Source organism: Herpailurus yagouaroundi, unplaced genomic scaffold (assembly GCF_014898765.1).
Source record: "Herpailurus yagouaroundi ecotype Mexico unplaced genomic scaffold, PumYag 181, whole genome shotgun sequence".
Classification (NCBI taxonomy): Eukaryota; Metazoa; Chordata; class Mammalia; order Carnivora; family Felidae; genus Herpailurus; species Herpailurus yagouaroundi.
This window is the reverse complement of record NW_024412412.1, coordinates 35,678,121-35,705,653: the sequence shown is the minus strand read 5'-3', so window position 1 is coordinate 35,705,653 and position 27,533 is coordinate 35,678,121. Positions and strand designations below refer to the sequence as shown.

At 54.4% G+C, this 27,533-nt stretch overlaps 1 protein-coding gene across 11 annotated transcripts; it reads left to right on the top strand.

The window, feature by feature from the left end:
- The first annotated feature begins 87 nt into the window (after positions 1-87).
- Positions 88-27,533, top strand: DMTN (dematin actin binding protein). Of its 11 annotated transcripts, none has more exons than XM_040490348.1 (16): positions 88-285; positions 16,249-16,456; positions 16,731-16,805; positions 17,175-17,330; positions 18,257-18,301; positions 18,632-18,731; positions 19,092-19,148; positions 19,379-19,531; positions 20,042-20,166; positions 20,783-20,888; positions 25,065-25,129; positions 25,298-25,346; positions 25,533-25,540; positions 25,719-25,784; positions 26,058-26,138; positions 26,303-27,533. In XM_040490348.1, the coding sequence occupies exons 2-16, from the start codon at positions 16,439-16,441 to the stop codon at positions 26,414-26,416; spliced, it is 1,218 nt and encodes a 405-aa protein (XP_040346282.1). In that variant the 5' UTR covers positions 88-285; positions 16,249-16,438; the 3' UTR covers positions 26,417-27,533. The 11 variants fall into 11 exon arrangements, with proteins under 11 accessions (XP_040346282.1, XP_040346283.1, XP_040346287.1 ...); XM_040490345.1 differs by lacking the exon at positions 88-285 and adding an exon at positions 5,883-6,010; XM_040490346.1 differs by lacking the exon at positions 88-285 and adding an exon at positions 7,903-8,146.

The following is a 27,533-nucleotide window of genomic DNA, read 5'->3' as shown; positions in this document are numbered from 1 at the left end:
AGGGAAAGCGGGGTGTGGGTGGCCCAGGAAGGCCCCGCACCTCCGCCCCACGCGAGGCCGGGACCGGCGGGCGCGCCCCTCCCTCCGCGCAGGCTCCGGTTTCCTGGCTGGCACTGCGCGTCCCGTGCTACCTGTTGGGGCGAACCAAACCCAACCCTAGGGCCGGCGAGCGGCCGGGGCCGGGGCAGCAGGCCCGAGCGCCCGCGGAGGAGCGGGCAGGCGCGGCGCCCGGGCGGCCCGCGGACTCTGCAGCCTCTTCGCCGGTAGCCAGACTGCTTTTTTCCGGTGAGGAGGGGGGATGGGGGAGGAGGGCTCAGCCGAGCGGAAGGGGGAGAGAGGGCGAGAATGCGTCCCCTTGTTCCCCAGGCCCCTGCGGGGGGCGGAGGCGGGGGCCACACCTGAGGGGAAGATGCAATTAGAGGCGGCGGGCTGGGCCGCGCGGCCCCGGGGGGAGTGGTGGCCGCGGCGGGAGGGAGGGGGGAGGGCGCTCCCACCCCCAGCCGGAGCTTCTCGGGTGGGCTTTCCCAGACGCCTCCAGGTGTGCTTTAGGGGAGTGGAACTAAGAGCCATAAAACCCGCCTCTTTCCTCCTTTTCGTCGGCGTGTAATCTTGTTGAGGGGGAGGCCCTTCCAGCACGTCTCCCCGCGCAAGCCAGCTCTTCCGTTGATGGAACCCCCCCCCCAGCCTCAGTTTCTCCTTCCTCTTCTTTCTGGGAAATTGTTGGAGGGAAATATTACGGAGAGAGAGGGAAAAGGATGAGAGACATCCCTTCTCCCCACTTCTCCCAAAAATGGCCCAAAAATAAGGACCGAATGGGCAATTATGGAGGAGCCTGGTTTAGTCATAATGGGAGGTGAGTGAAGCAGCCGTCCAAGGCGGTGGGGGCCAGGGGTCCCCCCCCCGCCTCTCCTTTGGTGAGGACTAGAGAGAGGTCTGACGCCCCCAGCTCTGGGCAATTTAGAAGGCAACAGCCAAGAGGGAGGTCTCTCAGGCCCCAGGACAGACATTCTCCCTCCAGCTTGTCATAATTGCTTTGCACCAGGTTGCTTTTTTCTCTCCCCCCTTCTAATCACAAAGAGCCTTAATCCTGGTGAAGACTGCGGGAGACGTGTTGGGGGTCGTTTTCTGGGAGGGGGGCGGTGTAGGGAGGGTGGTCCGGAGCCACAGCTGATAACTGGCGAGTTCAATGGGATTTTAAACACAGAGGCAACGCCCAGCAATTACCTGAGGACAAAGGGTTGGGGCCCCCAGGTGTGGAGGTCTGGACTTGGGGGGCAGGGGCAGGGGGCTGAGAAGGAGGTGTGTTGGGGAGGGGGAGCTCTTACAATCCCTCTGATTTCCGCAGGAATTTGAGACATTCTTTAAAACTCTAGACTGCCTCCCCCCAGCCCGGCTCTCAGACCCACCCCACCCTCCCTGGCTCGGGTTAGAGACAGCTTCAAAGGTGGACTGGGCCCTTTGTCTTGCCTCTGCTTTCTTCTCTGCCTTTCTCCGGCCCCTCCCTCCCTCTCTTTGACCTCCCCAGCACAGACGGCCTCTGGGGGCCGGCTCCAGAAAGCCCTCACTGTTTCCTTTCTTGCTTTTTGAGGTGAGACCTGGTAGGGAGGGCCTGAGACAGGGAGGAGTGAGGGAGGAAGGCAGCTCTGGAGGCCTGTGCCATCCCTGAGTGCCTTGCCCTGCCCCAAGCACCAAGCCTGGCAAGTCTTGGGTCTCTGGCGTGGCTCTCTGAACCTTCTCCCCACACCTTTTAGTGCCTCTGCCAAGTCCAGGCTCCATACCTAGGGGGCCTTGTCATATCTAGTGAAATCTATTCCAGCTGATTCCATCTGGTCTGGGGGTGAATTCAAAGATGCTAAAAGGAAGAAGCCAAAGGAATAGATCTGATAATGGGGTCTCAAGGGATTTAACATGTGGAAAGGGGGGTAGGGGGAGAAGACTTCCCAGAGGACCACAGACTACCCCTGGCTGCTTCTGTGTGCCGGAAGGTTCTAAGCAAGTGTGTGGGTGGGGGTGGGCAGTGTGGGGGAAGACTTAGGGCAAGATGAGCACATCCATCTCGGGGAGGATGTGACAAAGTGGAGGGAGCAGGCGGCAGGTGCCTCAGATCCTGTGTTGGTTAGGATTACCAAGACCTCCAGCTAAGAATAGCCTGCATATTGATCTCCCCTCCTCTGTGCTGTCCTCCAACAGCCAGATGGAGCAGAGGGGGACATCCACTTACTTTCTAGTCCTCACAAGCAGGCTACTATTTAAATAACTCTGTTGAGCCCTGTCCCTCATACTTTCAGTGGCCAGTGACCTCCTTGGCTTCAGACCTGGCTGTCCTCAGCCTCATATCCCTGGACTCTTTGAAGGACCTCCCCCCCCACACCTTTTTGAAGCTCTTTCCTCCTTCTTCATTCTCTCACTGGGACCCTACCCTTCCTGGCTCCTCTTTAGAGAAACATTCCCTAAGATTTCTGCCTTTCTCTTCTCTCCTTGTTCTTCCTGCTGAGTCTCTCCTAACAATGCAACATGTCAGCTGTCACCACCTTGCACACCATTGCTTTCTCTCCCACACTTGGGAACTGCACCACTGCCAGGCCTCTCTGGGGTCTGTCTCAGTTACTACAGCAGCTTTCAAAGTCATGTCTCTGCCTCCTGACACCCCCCACCTCCTCCAGGACATCACACAGTTTGTTCCCTGGCCCTACCCAACCCTAAACCACAGCTCTGCCAGTGTTACCTGATCACTAGCAGACTCCTTAGCGTGGTTTTCAAAACTCCTGTACAATCCTGCTCAGCCTCCTTTCCCAGCCCTGTCCCTACAAGTCCCCTCTGGGGAGTTCCAGGAGCTCTGGTTTAATAGCCAACCAGCACCCTGTGCCTGGCTCTGTTCCTGAGGTTCCCACTGCCCAGCACACCTTTCTCCAGAATGCTTGCACGCTGCTGTCTCCTCTGCTCCATAGACTTTCCTCCCCTCTGGGGCTAGTGGCAGTCTCTGGTGACACAAGTGTCTCTGGCTGCCGACTTGCCCTTCCCTTATGGCCTATATCACAGTTTTCTGGAACTGTACTTATTTGTGCTTGTGTAATGGTTGTGCTACAAAGCAAGTGTCTCAGATGTAGAAGTAGTAGGTCTTTGCCTCCCTCATAGTACCCAGTGCAGTATGTTACACAGAATAAGTATTTGTTGAGGGAATTAAATCGACTGAAGGTCCAGAAAGAAGTCATTGGCTCTGAGCCCTGCAGTCCCTCAAGATGGAGGCAGAATGAGAACCAGAATCCTGCCTCCACCCTCCATCCTTAGGTGGACTTGGGTTGGGAGGGGTCCTAAGCAGTTATCCAAATACTTATTTATCCCCTACAATGTACAAGCACTGTGCTAGCCCTTCAACTGACCAAAAAGATGGACAAGATATTATGTCATCCCCGGTCAAGATCTCAAGACACTTGAAATATAGGTGGGGGGATAAACCCACTTTTGGAAATTTTGGAACTTTTGGAAATCTCTCTTATACCTAAGATAGCAAAGTGGCATTTGGTACATCCCAAAAGAGGGGAAAAGGAAACAGGAGCTATTGGAAATAAGGACACTAATGTGCACAGAACTCTGGAGATGTGCTTACATGTAACCCCTTATTCAGGGGGTATTCCCATATAATGTGTGCACAAGCTTAGACTCAGGGATATTAACTCATCTACAGTTGCAGCTAGTGAGCATTACAGTCTAGGTTCTTGCCGGTCTGCATCATCTGAGTGGGATGTTCTCTGCTTGTGGCCAAGCAGGGAGGGTTCTCCAGGGTGGGAGAGTATGTGGGGCTGGGACACTGGGAAAGGCTGGAGTTTGCATGATCTTTAAGAATGAGCAGGATTTCAGTTAGCAGAGAAGATATGTAAGGGAAAAATTTAAGAGGGAAAACAGCATGAGAAAAAAGGTTTTGAGGGGCTCCTGGGGTGGCTTAGTTGGTTAAGTGGTTAAGCGTTGGACTCTTGATTTCAGCTCAAGTCATGATCGCACGGCTCGGTTCCAGAATTCGGGCCCTGAGTCAGGCTCTGCACTGGCGGCCCAAAGTCTGCTTGGAATTCTCTTTCCCTCCCTCTCTCTCTGCCCCTCCCCTCTCAAAATAAATAAATGAATAAACATTAAAAAGAAAAGAAAAAAGGTTTTGAGATAGGAAAATGTGAGGAATGTTCAGGGGAAGGTGAGCAGTCCCTGGGTTTGGATAAAATTGCAAGTTTGCCTGGAGAAGTGGCAGGAAATGATTGGGTTACATGATGGAGAGTTTTGTGTGGCAGAGGCTTTGAGAAGGAGAGTGGCCATGCAATTGTGGGGTTGGAGGTTGGGAGAGAGACTGGTCTGGTGGCAGCATGCTGTGAACTAAGGCTCTGGGGTCCCTGAGACAGAGTGTCCAGTGCATAGAGGTGGGGTGTGTGTGTGACTTCTAAACTCTTTGGAGAAAGTGTCATTTCCAGGCCCTCAACTTTCCCTTTATTCCTTTGGCCCAGTTCTTCATCACCTTGCCCTTCTCCTTAGGTGCCCAGGTGCCCTCATCAGCCTTCCCAGGAGTTAATGTTTAGATAGCACAGGGGGAGAGTCCCTGGTGCTCCCAGCCCCAGCAGGCTGGTGCATGGGGCGGGGCAAGGGGCAATGGAGTGAGACAGAGAGAGTACAGAGAAGCCTGTTGCACAGGCCTTGGTGAGGGGGCTGGTGGCAGGGCCGAAGTCCAGCCGGGACATCTGGCACCAGTGATCTTGCTGCAGAAAGGAGCCAAGAACTAGTTGGGGCCTGGGACTGCCTGCCTGAGAGGGGCAGGAGCCCCAGCCCTTGTTGTGGACGAAAGGGGCCATCCTCAAGGCCTCAAGGCACTCCTGAACTTAAAGGTATGCTAGTCCCCTTAGTAGCTGGGTATGGCCAAGTGGTACCCAGGAAGCCTACCCTGGGGCCTGGACAGTAGGCACTGGTGTTCAGTGTTGCCTGGCTCTAGGGGAAAGATTTTGCCTCCCCTCTTATCCCAGCCTGAAGGGGAGAGAGGCAAGCACTGGGAGGGGGGATGGTCTACTGGTCTTGAGGAGTCTAGGGCCTTCCCAGGAGGAAGCCACTGGTGACAGAGCAAGTCTCACTGTAGGACAATAGAGGAAGTGGAGGTGCAGCAGAGGCAGGCAACAGAAGGGTCTCCTGGCCTGGCTGTGCCCTCCCTGTGAGCACCAATACACACACACACACACACACACACACACACACACACACCAGGATCCCTCTCAGTAAGGAATGACCTTGACAGCTACCATGCCTCAGGTCGACAGAGGGAGCCCTAACTCTGCAGTCCCCTTGGTTCCAGGGCTGGCTGGTGGCAGACTGTTCCTGCCCAAGGTGGCTCTCCCACCTTGTGGAAGGACATTCCTGTAGAGTCGGGGGCAGTGAGAATGGGCCTTGCAGGATTGGAAGACTCTGATTCTCCTCTTGGTCAAGGGGAATGAGAGGAGGAGATGCTCAGAAATAGCCGAGGTCAGATGCGGGGCAGACTTCTGGGCCTGAAGCCCTGTGTCCACCCCAGCCTTCCTGCTGGAAGCCACCCTCTGACCCTTTAACATAGGTCATCCCTCCCTGTTCCTATCACTGTTCCCCAGCTGCACACCAAGCTTTCTGGAATGGAGGATGCTGCCCAGTGCTGCCTCCCTTTGCAAGTTCGGCCTGCTATATGGCCCTGAATTAGAGCTGTCCTGAGGCCATACTGGGAGCCAACCCCAGAGCCTTATGGAAATGGGGAGGGGAGACTCAGTGGGAGCCCTGGCCCCTGCAGCTACCCCACCCCCACCTCAGCACCGAGGCAGACCTCAGGCCGCCTCCCTCCATCACTGAAGAGGCAGTAGGAGTCACAGCCGCCTCCTCCCCCCTCCCTGCTGCCGCCGCGGCTGAGCCGGCAGGTTGTCTTGGCAACGGGAGGCGGAGAGGAGATGCGCCGAGGGATGGAGGTGTATGTCACCGAGGAAGCTGCCGTGCTCCTGCCCCACGCCCCAGGCCCCTGAAGGTACCGGAGAGCCCTCCCTTCCCCCTCCCCTTGCCCTTTCCCCTGGATTCCCCCACTCTATCCGAGAAGGGCCTTGTTTCACAGATGAGAATGCTCCCTTCCTCCCAGGCCATAGAGACTCCTACCCATTTCTCATGAGCTACCTCATTCCAGGCCCCTGTCCACAGCTGTCCTTCCCCGCACCAGCTCATTCCAGCCCTACCTCTGGTCACTCTTGCACCGGAAGACAAATCTCCTGGGGTGGCGTTGTCTGGTGGGGGGCAAGTGGGAGCAGGACAGGAACCGTGGTAGTGGGAAAAATCAGGGGTCCTAAAGGGCTGAGGTGGAAAAGCACCTGGTGCTTGGTCTCCTGGAGGGTTGGCAGCAGGGCCAGGGCACTAAGGGTGGGCTTGAAGGGAGGGAAGCAGAGAGGCTGTCTGAGGCTGGCAGTTTACCCAGAAAGGCCTGATTCCCCCTCCTCCGAGGCTGTAGCCCCTCCTGCCACATCAAAGGTACACCTCCTCCTGCATCATGTCCTGACCTTTTTTTTCATGGTTAGATGTTTCTTTTCTCACCCCCAGGCTTTCTCATTCCTTTCCACAGGGCCCTCTCCCCAGCCACTCCCCAGCAGCTGAATTCCTTCTACCCTTCCTCAGTCACTCAGCTGCCTGCCTTCTTCATTTTCTCCATTCTTTCTGGAGCCCATCCTTTGAAATTCATTCTTCTCTATCTTTCACTAACCCAGACATCCCTCCCTTACTGTCCCTACCTGTCCCCTCCTGTCCTCTTTTCCTTGAGCAAGAGGTCTGGAGCACACTCTCACCTGTCCCCCTCAAGACCCTCCCCCTGTGATTTTCCATTCAGATACCCCAGAGCCCCCTCCCCAGATTCTAGATTTCCCGAAGGACAGCTCATACCATCAGCTGACCGGCTGTGGGCAGTGGTTACCAGGGCAACAGCAAGGGCTGCCTAGGTAGGCAAGTCTGCTGTGAGGTGGAGAGACTGCTGGGGCCACGGCCAGGGCCAGCCGGCTGAGTTCCCTCCCCTGCCCCCCAGGGGTCAAAGATGAACCATGCTCTGCTCTGTGCCCACAGAGAACCAACAGGCCAATGACAGGGTCCTGGACTTGTGAAGGTTTTCCCAGACAGGGAGGGCACATCCTGTAGTTCTGTGCTGGGACCTGGGCATCACCTGGCCGGAAATTCCCTTTTGATGAAGCTGCCCCAGTGAGAGATGGAGTCCTTCTCACAGTTGCCAGGGGATTCTGGTAATCTAAGGGCCAACCCAGTCTCTTGTGCTGAGGACCTGGTTTTTCAGATCTTCCCATTTGTCCCTCACCAGGAGGGGGTTAAGCCTTCCTTGAGTGACCAATTCCGGCATCTTTGCCCTCTCCCTACCACTGAGAATCTATGCCCTTTAGCACCCCAGGGAGGCAGGACCCCAGAGGCCTCCGTTGCTGCTCTTAGGCAAGGAGTAGGAGATACAGGTGCTGGGAGAAAAAGGTGTTGTCATCTCTCAGTTATCAGTAGAGCCCCCTCTGCCCCCACCCCAACTCAAATTCTGTTTATGAGGAGGCTTGAGGGGCTGTGTGTGTGTGTGTGTGTGTGTGTGAAAGTGTGTGAGCATGGAATGTTGCAGGGTTGGGGGTGTGGGAAAGGGAAAAAGGCCAACAGCTCGCGAGTCTGCTTCCGATTCTGCTTCGTCATGATGCCGGGTTAATGCTCCTCTTGTTTGAAACGGATTGAACTGCAGCTTTGAGCTAGGTGGAAGCGCAGACACATACAAACACACACCCTCAGGCCGGCCACACGCTATCAGCTGGAGGTGGGGAGGGTGCTGTGGGGGAGCCAGAGGCCCGCCCGCCAGACCGCCAGACGCAGGCTCCAAGCGCAAGCCTGTGGAGAAGCAGGGTGGGGACGAGGGGGTGGGGGCTCAGAGGGTAGGTCCCCTCCTGTGCCAGCTCCCCCCACCCGCCCACCTACCCCAAGCCGGGTTTTTCCTGCTATTTGTGCTCTGGGAAAGCACGGCTGGGTTCCTGGAAGAGACGCCTATTACCTTGGCTCTGGAGAAAAAGCGACAGCGCTGGGATCTGGGCCTGTGCCTGCCCAGCCCAGTCTTGGGGCCTCAGAGCATCTGGGCGACACTGTCTGGGAAGAGGTAGGTGGCAGGGTCTCCCATCTCTCTTCACCTCTCTGGGCACTTTGGGCCACAACCCCTGCCTGGGAGTGAGGCTCTGGGTGGTGGCACGGATCCCCTTAGGAGGGGTCGGCTATGGCCGCTGTTCAGGGGGAGAAACTCTGGGACTAGCTGGGTTTGATTTCATCAAGCCTGATTTGAGGAAGAGGGCTGAGGGTTCATGCTGTCACCCCAGTGCCCCCTTCACCTAGCTGTGCTGGGCAGAAGTGCAAGTGATGGAATTGGGGGGGCACTGGGGTGGGCAGGGGAGCTGTTCTTTCTTTGCTGAATAACGGGGAGTGGAAGGGGTTGCCCCCCTCACTCCCAATGTGCTGCAGGTTTTGAGGGGGAAGCACTACACACAGACACCTGAATGCTGTTGGTGAGGGTTGTGTTCCTTGGGAGGAGGTACCTGGTGAGCCCCTTTCTAGCCCTTGGCTGGCCAGGCTGGGGTGAGAACCAAATGCAGAATGATGTTGGGTGGTAGGGTGTGGCTGCAGGCCTGACCCCTGCTCACTCCTGGCCACTGCTGAAGTGCTTGAAGAGGCTGGGGGCTGAGCAGACATTCAGGCCTGTGAGGATCCAGAGGCAACCCCTTGCCAGCCTAGCAGGCCAAGCCCCCTCCCTGGGCAGATGCACCTAGTGTTTCCCTCCCAGGGGACTGTGTTGCCAGGGTTTGAGAGTCAGGGGAGCAGGGGCAGGTGTAGGAGAAGGAAGGCAGTCATGCTTTGGGAATGGGGAGCAGGGAAGCCACCAGGGAGTGGGTAAATGGGGGGCATACATGTGCACAGCTCAGGGAGGGGGTGTCAGCACGTGATGCGAGTGGTTGTGAGCATGGAGAACGGGTGCCAAGAGAGGATCAGTGGGTGGGTGGGAGTGGGTGTCAGTAGCACTGTGTGTCACTGTGTGTGGGCCTTGCTGGGAGAGTGGGGGCATGATCTTGCAAGCAGGGTGCATGGGTTCTGCAACTGTGTTTCAGTGTGGGCTCTTGCCTGTGTGGGCAAAGTGCTATGTCCACATGTGTCTTGCCTCAGTGCTGCTGGCCTCTCCTTATGTTCAACACCTGAGTCAGGCAGTTCACCTGGGAATGCAGGTCTATAGGAATTCCTCTTTTGGGGTGTGTGTGTGTGTGTGTGTGTGTGTGTGTGTGTGTGTGTGTGTGTGTAAACATCAGAGTAAGGATACTCTCAGAATTCAGAAAGCTGAACTTGGGACTCAAGATCCTTGCATCTCCCCGCAGCTCTATCAATCTACTTTGTACCAGTGGCACCACAATGTACCAACAGAACCAGCTATAAGTAGAGACCAGAGCAGAAGCATGCTGAGGACCAAGTAAGCCTGAGGAGTTGGGGGGACACAGAAAGAGGGGCCTCTTCAGAAGGAAAGTATAGAGAAAGGGTACATCAACACAAGAGAAGTCTAGGAGAAACTGAATGAAAAGATGCATATTTGTATGAAGTGGGGGGAGTGGAAGGGGCTGCCTGGGCCCAGTCCTGCTGTCATCAGGACCAAAGATGGGGCAGGGCCTTGAGCAGGTGGGTTCTCAGGCTGGGGCCCAGATTTTGGGCCCATCTGCCCTGCCTGATGCTTCAGCAGAGTGTGAGAGGGTGATATATATATATAGTGTTGGTATTAGAGGAACACTAACCCTAGTCCTAGCATATTGAGCATTAAAAAATGGGGATGAGGAGAGAAGGGAAGAAGGGCAGGCACAGGCCTGATGGATGCTCCATGAACTGCTGGCCCAGAGCTGGGAGCCCTCTCCTGGCCTTCCTGCACGTCCTTTTGGAGCAAGCATGGGTGCCCCCTGCGCATGCGTGCACACAACCACCCACACCCACCCACCCACACGTACACCCTCAGGCCTCCCTGGCTACTGCTGGTCTGCTCCTGCCCACTCTTCCCCTCTCCACCCCAGGATGGGATGCTGTTTTGGGAACCAGTGACCTAGCTGGATCCTTCCTTTATTTCTGGCACTGAATTGTTGCCACAGTAACTGTAGGGGTGGGGCTGGGAGCAGGACAGTGTGAAAGGGAAACAGAGCCAAGGGAGGAAAGATGAAGAAAGAGAAGAAAAAGGGAATGGAAAGCAGAGAGTGGAGAAGGAGCAGGGAAGGGGCAAGGCAGGCAGTCACACTGTGAGTGAAACTGGAGAAAAGGGAGAGGGGCAAAGTTCCTGCCCACACTGACCCCAGCCCACTTGGACAGCTCATTTGCCTCATTTCACAACTCACTTACTCTCTGCACTACCTGCGCCCAGGCTGGCTTGACCCTGCCCAGGGGCACAAAGCCCCAGTCCCCCAGTCTCCCTGTTCCTTGTCCACAAGTCAGGCCAGCGGGCAGGAATCTGGGTGGCTCCACCATGTAGGGTTAGCACTATATAAGGTTAGCCCCAAGACCCAAGTTCAGATTGAAGTAGGATCTTCAGAGACCCACTGAGAAGACTGTCCATTGGCTTTAGCCTGAGACAGGCCTGGGTAGCAATTCCAGCTTGCCTTCTATTTGTGTGGCTTTGGCAAGTCAGCCTCTCAGCCACAGTTTCCTCATCTCTAAGTGGGGAAGGCTTGTGTGGAGGGTAAAGAGGATGTTATGAAAGTCCACGGCACAGCAACTGGCACAGAGCCAGCGGGGGTTGGCTTAGGATATGAGCAGAGGCTGGACTGGAGGTCCCCAGCTGTGGTTCTGCCCGCTGAGCCTTCATTTCTACAAGTCCAGGGAGGCACAGCCAGGCTAGTCCTATTTGCAGGAGGAGCCGGCTGGGATGGGTGCAGAGGTCTTATCACCCCCAGCCCAAAGCTGAGAGGTTCTAGTTGCCATGGAGATGCGCAGGTGGGCAATGTGAGGTGGGGCTGGGCTGGTGGCTTAGATAAGGCAGTGCTGCGGGGCTGGGGGAGGGTGGGGTGGAGAAGGAGGGATGAGGAGCCCCAGTGTGTGATGGGAGTGAGCAGCTGGGAAGTCCTCTCCACCACCTGGGCTTGCCTGCCTCCACCGCCTTTTTTTCTTTCCCTGTCCTTCCATCCTGCCCTCCCTTCCTGCTGCAGCCTGCCCTTTCGGTCTGGTTCATAGGAGGTTTCTGGGACTGAGGGGGTGCATGTGCATGTGCATGTGCATGTGCAGACACAAGGGGCGTGTACGGGGTCGGGAGAGAGGGTCAGGACTGGAGGAGGGGAGAGTGGGTGTTGACTTGGGAGGAAATTAGCTTTGGGGGAGGGGGCCTCTTGTGGGTGGAGTAAGCAATTGCCTGCATAATGTGATTTGAGAGAAGCCAAGAAATCCCTCCTTTCCTCCCTCTCACCCTCTCCCTCACTCTCTCTCCTGAGAGAGAGAGAGAGAGAGAGAGAGAGAGAGAGAGAGAGAGAAACTCCACCCCAAAGCATTTTTCCTTAAAATTTCACCAGAAAGAACTTCACTTCTTAAGGCTAGCCCTAAATTAAAATGTAGTGCCCTGGAAGAGTAAGAGATCAGTTTGTCAGCATGTTTCCTAACACACTGGGCACTGCCAAGCAGGCTCAAAGGAATGTGGCTCAGAGTAAGGGAGAGGAGACTCTGAGGCTAAGGGGATGAGACCCAGCACAGGGGACTGCCGCAGGGTTGTGGGCAGCTCTGGAAAGGCCCGGGCAACAGAGCAGACACATCATTATTTTGAATCCTGTTTCTGAGTGGCTATGCCTGAAGGCCAGTGTTTGTGCACATGTGAGTGTGGGTTCAGGGCGATTGTGCACTGCAGTGACATGGCTGGTCTGGTACCCTTCCCCTCACTTCTTGCCTGAGCAGTTACCACTCTGATACACAGTCATTGCCTCATCCTGTACCTCCCTGCCACACACACACACACACACACACACACACACACTGGTGCTCGAGGGGAAGGTGCCAGGGCCACCACCAGGCTCAGCCTGAGGCTCAGAACACATGGAAACTCTCAGTTCTCCCTGGCAGCTCAGCCATCCACACTCCCCACCAGACCTTTTCTACTGCCTTTAGCTTCTGCTCACCAACCTGTCAGATCTGCGTATGGCCTTATCTGTCACTTTTCCTGGGAAAATAATGGCCTCCCAATGGGACTGGCCCAGGCTACATGCTTCTGTGTTGTGGATACCCAACTTTCCCTTTCCTCTCCTTCCAGGGAAGCCTAGAGTTTTCTTTCCAAAGCCAGCCCTCCACTTGGGCCTGAACCACATGCCTCTCCCCTGCTGGGATCCCTCTTCCCTCTTCAATGCCTACAAGCGTGTTCAGGTCTTCCCTTTCTTTAAACACCTTCCGCCAGTCGGCCTCCTCCAGAGCCACTCTCCAACCCTCTCCCACCCTCTGTCACACTCTTCTTGCCTGTGTGCTATCTAGGCCAGCCCTGACAAGGGAGCCTCACTACTCCTCTGGAAATGCTCTCACAGGCCACCAAACCAGAGAGCCTTCACTCCCTGCAACACTTCCCGCCTTCTCTGGGCCAGGGACTCTTGGCTCCATGACCTTCTTTTCTCAGCCCCACTTGCCTACCATTTTTCTCCATATTTATTGCACTCTTACTGTGCACTAGATACACTCCGTGCCCCCAAGGAGCTGGCCATTCCGTTTCACCTCTCCCTTTCATGCCATCTGTGACTATTCTGGTCCCCTTGGTATTTCCCAGGATGCTGGTTTTAAACTTCTTTTCTCCTTTGACAACCTCATGTGCAAAGTACCGTCTGTAGTCAGATGGCTTCCAAATCTCTATTTCCAGCCTGCCCCTCCCTCAACCTCCTGTTCCTCCTGGATGTTCCCATGGGCTCATCGACTGCACTCACCTCAACCTCAAAAAGTGAACTCCATGCTTCCCCTTCTGCCTCGGAGGGCAGCCACCTCCCCATCCCCCAGGGGTTCTCCAGATCAAGTCTGTTTTGCACATTGTGCCTCTAGGATCTCTCCCTTTTGCCTCCTTTCCATCATGGGCCTCATACCCAAGTCAAGGCCCTCACAAGCCCCTGCCTGACTGCTGCCGTAGCTTCCAGGCTGGTCTTTGTCCACACTGCCCCTTCCTGTCCAGTTTGTCTTCCAGGCTGAAGCCACATTCAAAGCACTGCTTGGGTCTGTCACTTCTTTGTTTGAAAAAAGTTTCTAAGCATTCTATGGCTCCTCTTGCCCACAAAATACAGTCTGAATCCCCTAGTCTGGGTTGGAGGCCTCCATAATCTGACCCCTGACCTCCTGCATCAAACATATTTCAACCTTATGAGCTCTATAATTTAGCCATATGTGCTGTTCCCTAGCCAGACCCAGTGCTGCTCCCCATATCTCTACTTTTGCTCATGCTGCTTTATCTCTCAAGAATCCATTTCTTCGGTTTTTACATGAACTCAAACTGGGCATTCAAGGCCTACCTCGAATACCTCCTCTAAGGGATCTTTTTTATCATTCCTTTCTCAACACCCCAGCAGGAGTGATCCCTCCTCCTGTGACTTCTCATGGCTCCTTATATTATCTTATCTAGCACATGTAATTTTCTGCTTTGCGCGCAAGTTATCTACATACATGCCTCATTTCTGGAGGGGCAGCTCGGCTCCCCTGACTCATCTTTCTGTTCTCCATAAGGCTTATCACTGAGTGTTGTCTGTGGTTACTGAAGAATTAGGTACTCAGGAAGTATTTGATGAATGGATAAAGCAATATATGCCTGGGTAGGTGGGTGGATGGATGGATGGATGGATGGAAGGATGGGTAGATACATGGATGAATGAGTGTTTGGCTCTAAGGCTAAACCAAGTATATAGTTAGTTTGACAATGGCTGCTAACACAGTAAAGATCAGAGAGGAGTGAAAAAGAACTAACAGCTCTTGAATATGTATTAGAGTTTACTCTGATCCTCAGACACCTAGTTAAAAGCATTACAAAGTGAGAGCTAAGAAGGCAAGAGAAGGATAAAGCTCTGGAATGGAGTCTTTCCATGGGAACCAAATACCTAGTGTGACTCTGATGGCCAGAGTCCTGTCTTAGACAAGCCTTGACTCTAGAATTTCAAAAAGACTTGAGAAATGTGGCAGATTTTAGTCCATCCCCACAATGCACCTGACACGGCACTAGGCAGGCACTTTGAATCATGCCAATGCTGAAGAACAGTCATTTTCAGCTCACAACTCTGGACAACTTTTTAACCTGAGCCTCAGTTTTCTCATCTGTAAAATGGGTCTACCTTTGTTGTTGAGGGGGGATGAAACAAAATCATTCTTTTAAAGTCCTTGTCAGAGGCACCTGGCTGGCTCAGTTGGTGGAGCATGCGACTCGACTCTTGATCTCAGGGTTGTAGGTTCAAGCCGCACACTGGGCATAGAGATTACTTAAAAATAAAATCTTTAAAAAAAAAGTGCTTATCAAAGTACCTAACATGACCATTCAAAAAATGGTATCTATTGTTATTGTTTTGTCCTCCAGAAGTTAGCACTCATTCTGGTTAGTGAAAAAACATTTTCTGGCATTAGGCAACATATAATCAAGGGCAAAGTTATGCAGGTTTCTTTTTCAGTCCCACTGGAATTCTGAGAAGCGTTATAAGAAGGCCTAGAATAGTAGAGGAGGCCTCCCAGAGGAGCAGAGCTTAGGATGGCCCCTGAAGGACTAGTGGGTTCTGGGAGACATGGAAGGGGACAGAGAATAGTGGAAAGGGCATGCGCAAAAGCAGGGACATGGGAGTGAGGGCTGCTTTTGCAGCAAGCAGGTGGTTTTGGTGGGGGAAAGAGGGTGAGCAGAAGAATGGCCTGATACAAAGTAACAGGTGATAAGATTGGGAGCACCAATGACCTCAGTCTTTCATTACCCCCTGTGGTAAAGAACAGCTACAGAAAAGACACAAAAGTTCATTAGCCCTTGGGGAAATAGAAATAATAATAGTTAATACTCCACATAGTAGAATTTATGATGTTTTAAGCATTTCACATTTTATAACTTATCTAATACGCAGAGCCACCCCATGACATAGATACTATGACTGTCTTCCATTTTACAGATGAGAAATGTAAGTACAGAGAGAGTAAGTAACTTGCCCAAGGTCACACAGCTGCTGAGTAGCAGAGTCTACTCACTCCCAGGTACTCTGGTCCAGAGTTCATGCTGCCTCTTCCCTGTACTTTCTGTAGCCATCAACTCTCTGCACTCAAAGGCCCATGGCCACCATGGCTGGAAAGTCAGCCAGGCATTCACTGAGTGGTTATTATGTGTCTAGTACAGGCAGTGGGGGGATGGGAAGATTGCTAAGGGAATCAGGGATGAAGGGGAATACATGGACTGTGGCCCCAGGGAACTCATAATCTACTGCAGCAGACAAGACCCAACTCCCCAGGAACAAAGAGGCAGCAGTGCCAGCTGGGATGCCTTCCTGCTGAAGCTAGGGGCCCTGCCTTGTAGAGAAGTAGCAATTCAGAGGACAGCCTCAGCACAGGCATTCTGAGAAGGCTGTGCAGAGCTGGGATGTGGCCTCGACCCCAAAGGGGACTCTATCAAATGCCTGCAAGTGAGACTGCCTGCTGGACAGGGACAGGGACACCGAATGTGGTCTCCCTCCACACTCCCCTCCCTTTTTCCAGGAGGCCTCCCCCAGCCCATGACAGGGGCACTTCATGCCAAGTCAGTTTCACTGCATCTCCACCCAGTCTGTTCACCTGATAGGTTCAGTAGGTCCCTCTGTGTTAAACCTGCCTGGGATTTGAGACACAGGGGGCACAATGGACAATGGATTGAGTAGGGAGAAGGACAGGCGCCAGCACAGAGCCAGGGAGAGAGGCCACGGCCTTGACCGAGAGGAGTGAGAACCAGGGCTTGAAACCGGACTGCAGCCCCAGGGCAGGGCAGGTGTGACAGAGCCGGAATGTGAGGCTGCACCGGAACGGGTGACCCCAGCAGTCATTTCCTTTCCGGCCAGAGAACAATGGCTCAAAAACAAGTGCAGTCCCTCCGCTTTTCCCGCTTTGCCGTCCACACGCGCGCTCGCTTGCTTACCCGGGGCTGAGCGAATGGAAAGCCTGAACCCTGAAGGGCGCTGGCTCCCTTCCGCCCTGCTCTCCGGAGCTCCCAGAGATCCGGGGCCCCACCGCCCTCCCTGGCACGTTCTTCCCTCCCAGGCCCGGCACTCGGTCACCAGCCGGGAGAGTCACTGAGGGATGAGGACGCCACAGCCCGGTGGAACGCACTTTCTGCTCTCGTGGCCCCGAGCGCGCAGCGCCCAGGAGCCGGGCAGAGCCTGACGCCCTGTGTCGTCAACCCTCGCGCACGGGGCTCTGCGGGTGACCGGACAGGCCAGCTTCCTGCTGCATGGAACGGCTGCAGAAGGTGCGCGGGAGGTGCCCCCGCCCCCACGTCCCGGCAGTGCGCGGCCTGGGCACCGGGTGGGGCCAGGCTTCCCCGCCGAGGGTCAGGTCGGGAGTCGACGGTGCCACCTGCTGGTTGCCTGCAGAACCGCACCTCGGGGCCCCAGAGGCCTAAGGAAGCCCTCCCCTGCCCCAGCCCCACCCTCCTTCCCTCCCTCCGCCCGGAGGAGAGCCAGCCCGCACCCGGCCCTGGCACGCACGCTCATTCCCACCCGCCCGCCTTTCACTCTCCCCAGCAACCACTTACCTCCCCTGGGAGCGTCAGCTCCTCCCGAGGCTCCAGTGTTCCTGGCTCTCCCTCCAGCATCGTGGTGAGTACTTCTCGGCCACCAGCACCCCCAAGCTGGGACAGGGATGGGGTGGGGACACTGCTGGGCCACTTTACCCAGAGCCTCCCTGACGATGGTCCTGCCAGGGCTGATGGGCAGAGAGAACCCAGAAATCCAGAGAAGGTTCTCCACATCCCCCTTCTCTGGTCTGGTCCTGCCTCATTGTACCCAAAATGCTAGGCGAAGGATTATCATTTTGTAAGGTAACTCTCTAAACTCTTAAAATTAAAATAATAGAATTATTAACTTTGAAGAGCTGACATCTCAGATGGCTGCCCATTTTCTTCCTAAGGCCAGTATTCTAGGTGAGGCTTTTGGCACATCTGTTCCATTCACACCATTTCCCTTCAGGCCAAGATGGACAATCAGGTGCTGGGCTACAAGGACTTGGCTGCCATCCCCAAGGACAAGGCCATCCTGGACATCGAGCGGCCTGACCTCATGATCTACGAGCCCCACTTTACCTATTCTCTCCTGGAACATGTGGAGCTTCCCAGAAGCCGGGAGGTGAGGGGTGGGAGGCTCCTCTTGGACAGGACTTGGGGGAAAGGGCTCCCCCAGCCACACCGGGTAGGAGGTGGAATCCCTCTGATGCTTCCTTTCCTGGTGGCCAGACTCCAAAACAAGAAAAGGAACTGTGGGCAGAAATCAACCAATGGTCAACCCAGTGTTTGTGGAGAGCAGGCAGAGACAGGCCGGAGGCTGGAGGATAAGCTCCATGCAGAGAGTGGGGAGGCCATGTTTGAATGGCAGCCTCACAGAGCCGGTGGTGGCCCCCCGCGGCCGGGGTTATGGAGGAAAAGGGTGTGAGTGGACAGAAAAAGCAAATTTGCCAAAAGCCCTCAGGAGCACTGGACGAGAAGGCTGGAATTCCTAGCTGAGTGACCTGCGTGAAAGTATGGTTTCAGTTTCCCCTCCTGTAAATCGAGGCAATACATCTGCCCTCCCACCTCACCAGCTATTTAAGTGTGAGAGAGAACTTGTGGCAGCTACTTTGTAAGCCGTGTTCCAGAAAGGGGTAGTGTCATGGCTGAACTGTGGGCTGGGGGCAGGCTGGGGGCTACCCTGCTGGGAGCCCAGACTCCATCCTGGCTGCTTGTGGGTCTTGTCCCTTCCCCTGGGCGCTAGGCTCTGAGGACAGGGTCAGAGCCACCTTCAACTGGCCCTCAGAGCACAAGCACACTGCTCCAAGATCCATGGCTTCTTCGTACATCCAGAGAAAGAGAGGGCTCTGCCCAGGAGAGCACTAGGATGAAGAAGGATGGAGGGCCAGTTCTGGGAACTGGCAAGGACTGAGAGAGAAGAGGTGGCTCAGAAATTGGCCGGGCAAGGGTGCAGAGTTGGGCGGGGGATGAAGTGGCCCTTCCGGGGCTCTAGGGATGAGGATTTACCCCTACCCTTGTGGCTCTGACCAGCCTCCTCTCCATCCGCAGCGCTCACTGTCACCCAAATCCACATCCCCCCCACCATCCCCAGAGGTGAGTCTGCCCCACACCTGACACTTGCCCGGCTCCCCTCCCCCACACATATGCAGAGCCCATGGGATGACCTCATCCTGTTGGTGACCAGCTCTGTGTCCATCTGTCTGTCTGACCCAGGACCTCATTTAACCCTTTCTCCCTGGGTCAGACATCATCAGTAGGTCGAGTCCTTGGATACCCTTCCTCTGCCCTGGGGTTGGGGGCTTGTGGGCTATCAGGGTGGGGGGGACAGAGATGGTGGAGTCAGGTGAAGCAGTGTCTCTCTGGGTTGGAGAGGGTAGGGTGGGAGACCTGGGAGCTTCAGTGAACCACACTTCTGTTCTGCAGGTGTGGGCAGAGAGCCGGTCCCCTGGAACCATCTCTCAGGTTTCAGCCCCAAGAGCCACTGGGACCCCACGGACCAGCCTACCCCATTTCCACCATCCTGGTAGGCTTTACTGTCATTGTGGCTGCACCCTTTCCCTGGGACCTCTTTTTCCTGCAGGAACCCAAGCTTTTTACTGTCTGTCCCCCACTCTCTGGGGTATATGCTCACTATGGAATTGGCTGGAACCCCTGATGGCAGGACCACAGGCGGATGGTGCCTTCCCTCCCACCCAACTAGAAAAGTGGGAAAAGTCCCAATCCCCTGAGGGACAGCTCTAGGAACTCCAGTTCTGTCTTGGCTCTTGGCAGGAGCCCATGAATTTCCTGCCTTCTTCCATTCCATTTGTGCCTCCTCATTGGCCTGGTCTCGCCCACCATCAGCATATCCTCCTTCTCATCTGCTCTTGCTCCCTGTCCACAGAGACAACCCGCCCAGATTCCAACATCTACAAGAAGCCACCTATCTACAAGCAGAGAGGTGAGGGTTCCCCTCACTGACCTGGGCCGCTTTGCGCCACCGGCTAGGGGACCGTGGGAGAATAGCTGTTCATAACAGCATATAACCTCTGCTCTGTATTCTTTGCTGTGTGTTGTGTTTACACCCATGGTCTCACAGGTGTGAGAGAGGACAGGAGAGGGAGTTAGGGGCTGGGCTAGGCCGAGGTGGCCTGGCAGGGGGTATGGGCTGACCCTGACCTTCACCTGCAGAGTCCATGGGAGGGAGCCCTCAGAGCAAGCACCTCATCGAGGACCTCATCATCGAGTCCTCCAAGTTCCCTGCAGCCCAGCCGCCTGACCCCAACCAGCCAGCCAAGATTGAAACCGACTATTGGCCATGCCCCCCGTCGCTGGCCGTCGTGGGTAGGACACTGTGTTGGAGAGGGGAAAGGGAGGCCTGGGATACTGCCTCCCGAGAGCTGCTGTTGAAGCTCCATGAACCCACCCTCTCCCCATGCCCACCCCACGTCCTTCATGGCCCTCTCAGCTCATCGCCCTTCCCTGTGTTCCAATGGCTCTTGGTGTGTGTGGCCCTGCTTGTTAGTCTTTCATTCACTTTCCTTTCATTTGGCCACTCAGCAGACATTTACCAGAAGTCTGCCTCCCAAGCTCTGTGACAGGAGCTCTGGGAAAGAGAAAGAGGAGCAAGACAAGGGTTTAGTCCCCTGTAAATTTAAGTCATGTGAGTGTGCATTGCCTACTCAGCTTTACCACAAGGCTAGAAAACGTTACCTTTATTTTATTTTTTTACAAAATAATTTGTAGTGTTCTCTTCAAGGTGCAGCCCAGTTGCCACGCACAAAGCCAGCACCTGACAAATGCTTGTTGAGCGAATGGCTGATTGACGAGCCTGCTTTTGCCTGTGTTCCCCAGAGACAGAATGGAGGAAGCGGAAGGCATCGAGGAGGGGCGCAGAGGAAGAGGAAGAGGAGGAAGATGACGACTCTGGGGAAGAGATGAAGGCTCTCAGGGAGCGTCAGAGAGAGGAACTCAGTAAGGTAGCATCTCACTACCCCCCAGACACCCTGCCTATATCTTCTTGGGGACAAAAGTTCTGGTTCACTAGCTGTTCTGTTCTGAATGGTGTCATGCCTGAAGAACATCCTTGTAGGAACACGAGGAACCCCCCTTCTTCCCAGGACTTCAGCTTGCTGCTACTGAATGGACACCAGGACCTCGTGCTGCTTTTGGGAAACACTAGTTAATTTAGGGTCAAAAGGAAAGAAAAGGGTGCCCCCTCACAGTGCTACGCTTCAGTAGACTAAGTTCACGGGAAGAGGAGCAAGGAGAGAGCAGGCCACTGGTCTCCAGAGCAGGAGAAAGGGTGTTGGGGGTCCTGGAAAGGTCACTGACGGTGGCACGGACTTGTGCTCTGGGATGCAGAAGCCACTAGGATACAGTTACACTGAGCTGCGCTGATTCCTTGCTCTCCAGGGTGGCCAAACCCAGTGTGGCAGTGCATCAGACAGTGACAGGCCCCACAGGCTCCAGGGCACCACCGAGCCACTCGGAAACCAGTCCCCAGTCCTGCCTGCAGATACCCAGCTCTGAACCTTTTGGAGATGAGGAATGCGGGTAGAAGTCTTGGACCCATCTTCCTTTCTCCTTCTCCAGGTTACTTCCAACTTGGGAAAGATGATCTTGAAAGAAGAGATGGAAAAGTCATTGCCTATCCGGAGGAAAACTCGCTCTCTGCCTGACCGGACACCCTTTCATACCTGTGAGTGCCATGGGGTGGGGGGGGCTCCGAATCACCTGGCCAGACCTTGAGGCCAGAATCGGAGTCTGAGTTTATCATATGCCCAGCTCTGTGCTCCTGCGGTGTAAGGGACAAAAGATCGCGTCACTGGCTCAAGGCACTCGTGTTCTCCTTAGGGCAAGAATACCAGTCATGGAATAAGACTAAAGCAGAATTAGCAAATTTTGTTTAACTTATCAAACACTTATTGTGTGTTCAACATATGCTAGACATTGGGGATTATAAAGAGTCGAAAATATATCCTATCCTTCAGTAGCTCCCGGTCCATGGGGAAGTTGACATGAGAATTACGGTCGGTGCAGTTTGGGGAGGTGTTATGGTGACATGAGAGGCACACAGTGAGTGCTTCGAGAGGATGGTGACTGGGCCTGGGGCTGGAGGGTCGGGGAGGAGGGTAACTAGGTCTTGAAGCAAAAGAGTGAGTGGGGGAGAAGGGCATTGTGGACACAGGACAGTGTGCAAGCAAAGGCAAGGAACAGGAAACATCCTGGCCACCTTACAGGGCCTGCAGGAGCCTGCAGTTACAGAGCCCAGAGTGTGCCTTGGGGTGGCAGGGATTAGCCAGAGAGACGGGGGGGGGGGGTGTCCTGGGCTTTGGGTACTAAGCCCTCTAAATCACTGGAGTTTAGCCTTGACTTCCCTAGAGCAGGGCGGCTGCAGCAGAGGGAGGGAGAGCAGAAAGCCCAAGCTGCAGCAATGAGGCCTCTAAAAGCCTAGCCTCAGGAGCCACCCAGCATCACTCCTCTGCATCCTATTGGTCAGAGCAGCTCATGGGGCCGCCTAGACTCAAGGGAGGGGAGAGGCATTCCACTGCCTGATGAAGGCAGTGGTACAGAGGCTCACGGGCTGGAAGAAAATGTGCAAGCCATCCCAATAGTCTGGATAAGGACTAAAACTGTACATAGGTTCAGAGGAGAGGCGTTGGGTTTGAGAAATATATAGGAGGTGGAATCAACTGGACTAAGTGGTTGACTGGCTGTGGGAAAGGAGAGCCGAGTCAGGGTCTTGGCTTGGGTGCTAGGTGGGGACATACCTGGAACTGATGTGATAAGGGAGGAAGGGGTTGGATGAAAGATGAAGGGACTGGTTTAGAACATGTTGGGCTTGAAGTACATGTGGGTGAAAGCTGGGTCTTACTGAGTTGGAAGCTTGAAGGGCAAGTTGAGTCTTCAGCTTGTATGTAGTGGTAAGAGCCCCAGCAATGTCCAGCTGGAGGTCCCAGGAGGAGGCCCAGCCTCCGGATGTGGGAGGTGAGCCTTAAAAGGCCCCTTTCTCTGAGGGCTGGGGACTCGGGTCTGGGAGCAGGCCACGTGGGAAGTTGAGGTTGTCTGCTGAGCGGAAAGAGGGTGAGGCTGGGTGAGGTTGGAAAGGTTAGGACCAGACGCTGCAGGGGAGGGGAACCGTTGCCAGTCTTTCGGACTGTAGTGATGATCATCCACGCAGTGTGGGCCTTATCTCTGTGGTTTGCAGGCAAGAGTTGCTGGCTGATCCACGGTTAGAGTTTCATAAGGCAGGTGTCGAGGGATGAGGGGCTGGGTGAACTGCTGAGTGGTGGTGAAAGTGGTTATATACCCCACCATGGGTCGAAGGTCCCAGGGGAAGCAGGGAGCAGGGGGATCAAGACACTGGAGGTCCCCATGAGACTGATGGACATTTGTGCTGGGAATGAGGATGCAAGGAAGCCACAAACAAGAAAGGTGCTGTGGCTGCAAAGTGGGATTCCCAGGCTTCAAATGTGCAGCAGTTGGGGACAAGACCTAGGGGGTGGCCATTTGGAAGGGCTGCCTGATGGGGCTGAGGTGAAGGCCACAGAGGGGGTGGGATTCAAGGAGCCGTAAGGGTCATATGTGCTTGGACATCCACAGGGTCACTGAAGGTCCCAGGATGATATTTCAGTAGGATTGGGAAGAGTTACAGTAAGGCCTTTTTAGAGAATGTAGAATAGTGAAGGCCGGAAGAAAGAAGCAGATAGGGAGATGTCCCAAAGGTTGGATTCAATCTTCATGTTCTACCAGAATTTGCTATTCAGTCAAAATTAGCTCTTTAACTTCCATTTTGGCCTTGCAGAGTTGAATGGCCAAATATCTACCACACCATCATGTTTGGCATACCTGAACTCCTATGTGACCAGTGATCACATGACTGCTTGACTGCTTACATTACTGTCATAGCTAATCAGCCTCAACAGTTTCAGAATTGTGAACAGGCATGTCATTCTGACTTGATGGTAGTGTTGAAATGGTCACTTTCTTTTTTTTTTTAACGTTTATTTATTTATTTTTTTTTTTTGGGACAGAGAGAGACAGAGCATGAACGGGGGAGGGGCAGAGAGAGAGGGAGACACAGAATTGGAAACAGGCTCCAGGCTCCGAGCCATCAGCCCAGAGCCCGACGCGGGGCTCGAACTCCCGGACCGCGAGATCGTGACCTGGCTGAAGTCGGACGCTTAACCGACTGCGCCACCCAGGCTCCCCGAAATGGTCACTTTCAAATGTAAATGAGCATTCTAAAAATAATTCCAAGTGAAAATCTTCTGATATGCTTTGTAGGTTGAAATTCTATCATTCATTTGAAATATAAATGTATACTTATCACAGAAATGAAATGCTTCAATAGTGAATGATCATTGTAGAAACAGATAATTTCCTATACAAAAGTAAGAAGTATTTAAAAAAATTTTTTTAACGGTTCTTTATTTTTGAGAGGCAGAGACACAGAGCGTGAGCAGGGGAGGGGCATAGAGAGAGACAGAGAGAGGGAGACAGAGTCCAAAGCAGGCTCCAGCCTCTGAGGTGTCAGCATAGAGCCTGATGGAGGCTTGAATTCACAAACTGTGAGGTCATGACCTGAGTCGAAGTCGGATGCTCAACCCACTGAGCCATCTAGGCGCCCCTTAAAAGAATGTTTTAGGGGCGCCTGGGTGGCGCAGTCGGTTAAGCGTCCGACTTCAGCCAGGTCACAATCTCGCGGTCCGTGAATTTGAGCCCCGCGTCAGGCTCTGGGCTGATGGCTCAGAGCCTGGAGCCTGTTTCCGATTCTGTGTCTCCCTCTCTCTCTGCCCCTTCCCCGTTCATGCTCTGTCTCTCTCTGTCCCAAAAAATAAATAAACGTTGAAAAAAAAAAATTAAAAAAAAAAAAAAAAGAATGTTTTAAGAAGACAATTCCTTATAATTTTGAATCTGTCAAGGCTGAACCTTCAAACAAATTGTTTATCAGGGCACATGTCTGGCTCAGTCAGAGCAGCATGTGACTCTTAATATTGGGGTCGTGAGTTCAAGCCCCACATCGGGTGTAAAGATTACTTACATAAATAAATACATACACTTTAAAAAAATGTTAATCAAAATGATTGCCATGGATTGCCAATGATTTCTAGCATTTGGACATGAAAGAGTTTTGAGATCTGGGCAAACTAAGAATCTTAGGTACAAAGTTCTCTTTAGGAAAACCTGTTACTGAAAACCAACAATATGTAGAGAGAGAATGCCTAGTGATCCTATGAAATGTGTAAGTTCAAAGTGATATCTGATCTTGCACACGTGAAGTCCCTCTCTAGATATTTTTAAGTGATCTCTACACCCAGCATGGGGCTCGAACTCATGACCCTGAGGTCGAGAGTCGCATGCTCCACCCACTGAGGCGGCCAGGCGCCCCACAAACATGGTGTATACGGACTTCTGTGCTCGTATACTGCTGCCACAGTCTAGCAGCTGATGGCGCTGAGGAAATGATCGTTTCTGTATGATAACGTCATACATCTGAAATGTGATTACTAGCATTGCTAATTGTAAATTATGATTCCGTCCGTCATTTTGACGAAATTTCAGATATATTTCTGTAGTCCAGAGTTTCATCTTATGACGGTGAGCCTCATCATCTGACTGTCACTGGCCAACTATCAGTTTTAACACTTGGGCATTTTGTCCAGATGTGTGTTTGTTTAGAGAGACAGCCCAGAGCTGCCAGCACAGTGCCGCTTGCTGAAGGTAATGGGCAAGAGCCAAAAGCCAACAGGGGCTCCCCGGGCCCCCCAGGTCTGCCCTTCACGGCCCTGCCTCTGGCAGGGGAGGCCAGGGAGGCAGCCCTCTCAGGAATGGCTGTCCAAAGGCACCGACCAGGCCTCTTGCTCTCTTCCAGCCCTGCATGCAGGAACATCAAAGTCCTCTTCTCTCCCCGCCTATGGCAGGACCACTCTGAGCCGGGTAAGGTCCCAGACCAGAGATCAGCGCCTGCCAGGGAAGAGTGTGTCTTTGGGCACCTCTGAGGGACTGAGCTACTTGGGCATCCTGAGGGCACAGGAGACCCTTAAAGTGAGGGGGAACAGTGTGGAATCCTCTAGCTTCCTTCTGATCCCTTCATGTCCTTTCTAGCTACAGTCCACAGACTTCAGCCCCTCTGGGAGTGAGACTGGAAGCCCAGGTGAGAGGCAGGGCCATCCAATACCAGGCGAGCAGGGAAAGAAAGGGGCCTCAGCAGGCCCCAGGGCAGCCCCGCGTCTGTGATGTGGGCTGGGCTGTGGCTGGAGGTTGGGGAGGCTGAGCTGGCAGGCTTGGAGGCCTGCTGACCTTTCAGCTACCTCCAGACAATGACTCTTCTCTCCCACAGGCCTGCAGGTGAGTGCCTCCTGGAGGGGAACACATGGAGCAGCAGAAGCCATGGATGAGTGACAGGCAGCATTGGGGGAGGGGGGTGTGGGGCCACAGAGGCCTGGTAAGGACTCGAGAAGCCCAGGGTAAGGCTGGGGAGGTCTCCCTGCCCCACTCTGGCTCACTGCGGCTTTGGTCTCCCCAGAACGGAGAGGGCCAGAGGGGGAGGATGGACCGGGGGAACTCCCTGCCCTGTGTGCTGGAGCAGAAGGTGAGGGGCAGGGGCAGAGTCAGGGGTGGTGGGCCGGGGACAGAACCATCTACAGTGGGGGTGGGCCAGCCAGCCGGGGGGAGAAGCCAGGGAAGTGAATGCACTAAGGGGTCGATGATGGGAGGGGCAGCAGGGAAGTTGGGGGACATGGCTGGCAAAAATGGCATGAGCCCTGAGGGCCCCTACAGGCTGATAAGGGGCCCAGGGAATTAAAGGGTTACACTGACAGGAAACTCTACGAGCCTAAGACTGCCCCTTCCCCTCCCTGCCCAGATCTATCCCTACGAAATGCTGGTGGTGACCAATAAGGGGAGAACCAAACTGCCTCCAGGTGTGGATCGGATGAGGCTTGAGGTATGCGGAGGAAATGTGTGGGGTGGGCTTAGGTGCCACTGATGGGGTGCCTTCCCCTGCCTGATGGGGAGAACCGGGGGCCTCTTTGAGTGCTCCCTTAGTCATTTGGCCAGCCCCACCCTGCACCCCTGTTCCTAAGCTGCCCCTGCGTGTCCCCTCTACAGAGGCATCTGTCTGCGGAGGACTTCTCAAGAGTATTTTCCATGTCTCCTGAAGAGTTTAGCAAGCTGGCCCTGTGGAAGAGGAATGAACTCAAGAAAAAGGCCTCTCTCTTCTGACCACCCCTCCCACTCCTTGACTGACCCTGTCCCCTGCTGCTTCAGGGCTCTGGAGCTGGGTCACTAGACCCCAAAGCATCATCCCTTGGGGGAGCAGGGAGGTGGGGTGGAGGTAGGGTTGGCTCCATTCCCCAGGTGAGGAGGAACCAAGACCTCTGCAGTGCTGGGGTTGTAGGACATGAACTTGCTTCCCCATAATGAGCTAGGGGGGGCCTCCTTCCCTCATCCCTGGTCCTCACTGCACAGGGCAAACCCAGTCTGGACTCCAGCACACACAGAGTTAATGTTTGCACCCTCTCCCCACCCCAACCCCACATGAAGGTCCCCACAAGAGAGTGAGGAGAAACGCAGCATTAGTGGTCAGGCATGTTGGCTGTCTTGACCAAATGGGTGGGTAGGACCCTCGGACCTGCTAGGAGGCAGGTGAGGGTGGGAAGCAGCCAGGCAGGCAGGGAGAGCCCCAGGATGCTGTGTGCACCCAAGCACGCCTCCTCACCTCACCTTGGACAGCTTCCCCTACACCTGGGCCTCTGGCTTCTCTGACTCTTAGCAGGAGCAGGCTTGAACTCAGCCTCTAACAAGGAGGCCACCCTGCCCTCCAGCTCACCTTGTCCTCTCCTTGTGACCCCTAAGCTTCAGAGCCTCTTGCTCCAGCCCTGTGGCTTCCCCAGAAGCCTTGGCTTAGAGTGGAGATGTTGCAGAACCTCAGCCCGCTGTCAGCCTGCAGGCAAAGTCCGCTAGACTTCTAGCACCCAGGTCCCGGGCAGAACCCAGGCCTTCAGGCTCCTTGGATGGGATCAAGAGGCCAGGCTGAGTGTCCTGGCTAGCAGGTCCCGTCCATTCCCACGCATCCCCCACCACGCTGTCTAAAGAATGTAATTTATTGGGGCACCCCCCCAGCTGCTTTCTCTCCTAACTCTCTGCCCTACTTTAATCACACTCCCAGCTTTTCTTCTCTACAGAAACATATGTGTATATAATTATATATATATTTTTGCCTGGGGCTGGGTTTGGTACCTGCCCAGACTCTGGCATCCCTTTCCACTGTGTGTGTGTGTGATAATGCTGTGGGAGGGGGACTCTGCTTGGAATTAAAAGGTTGCACTGGGCCCCCAAA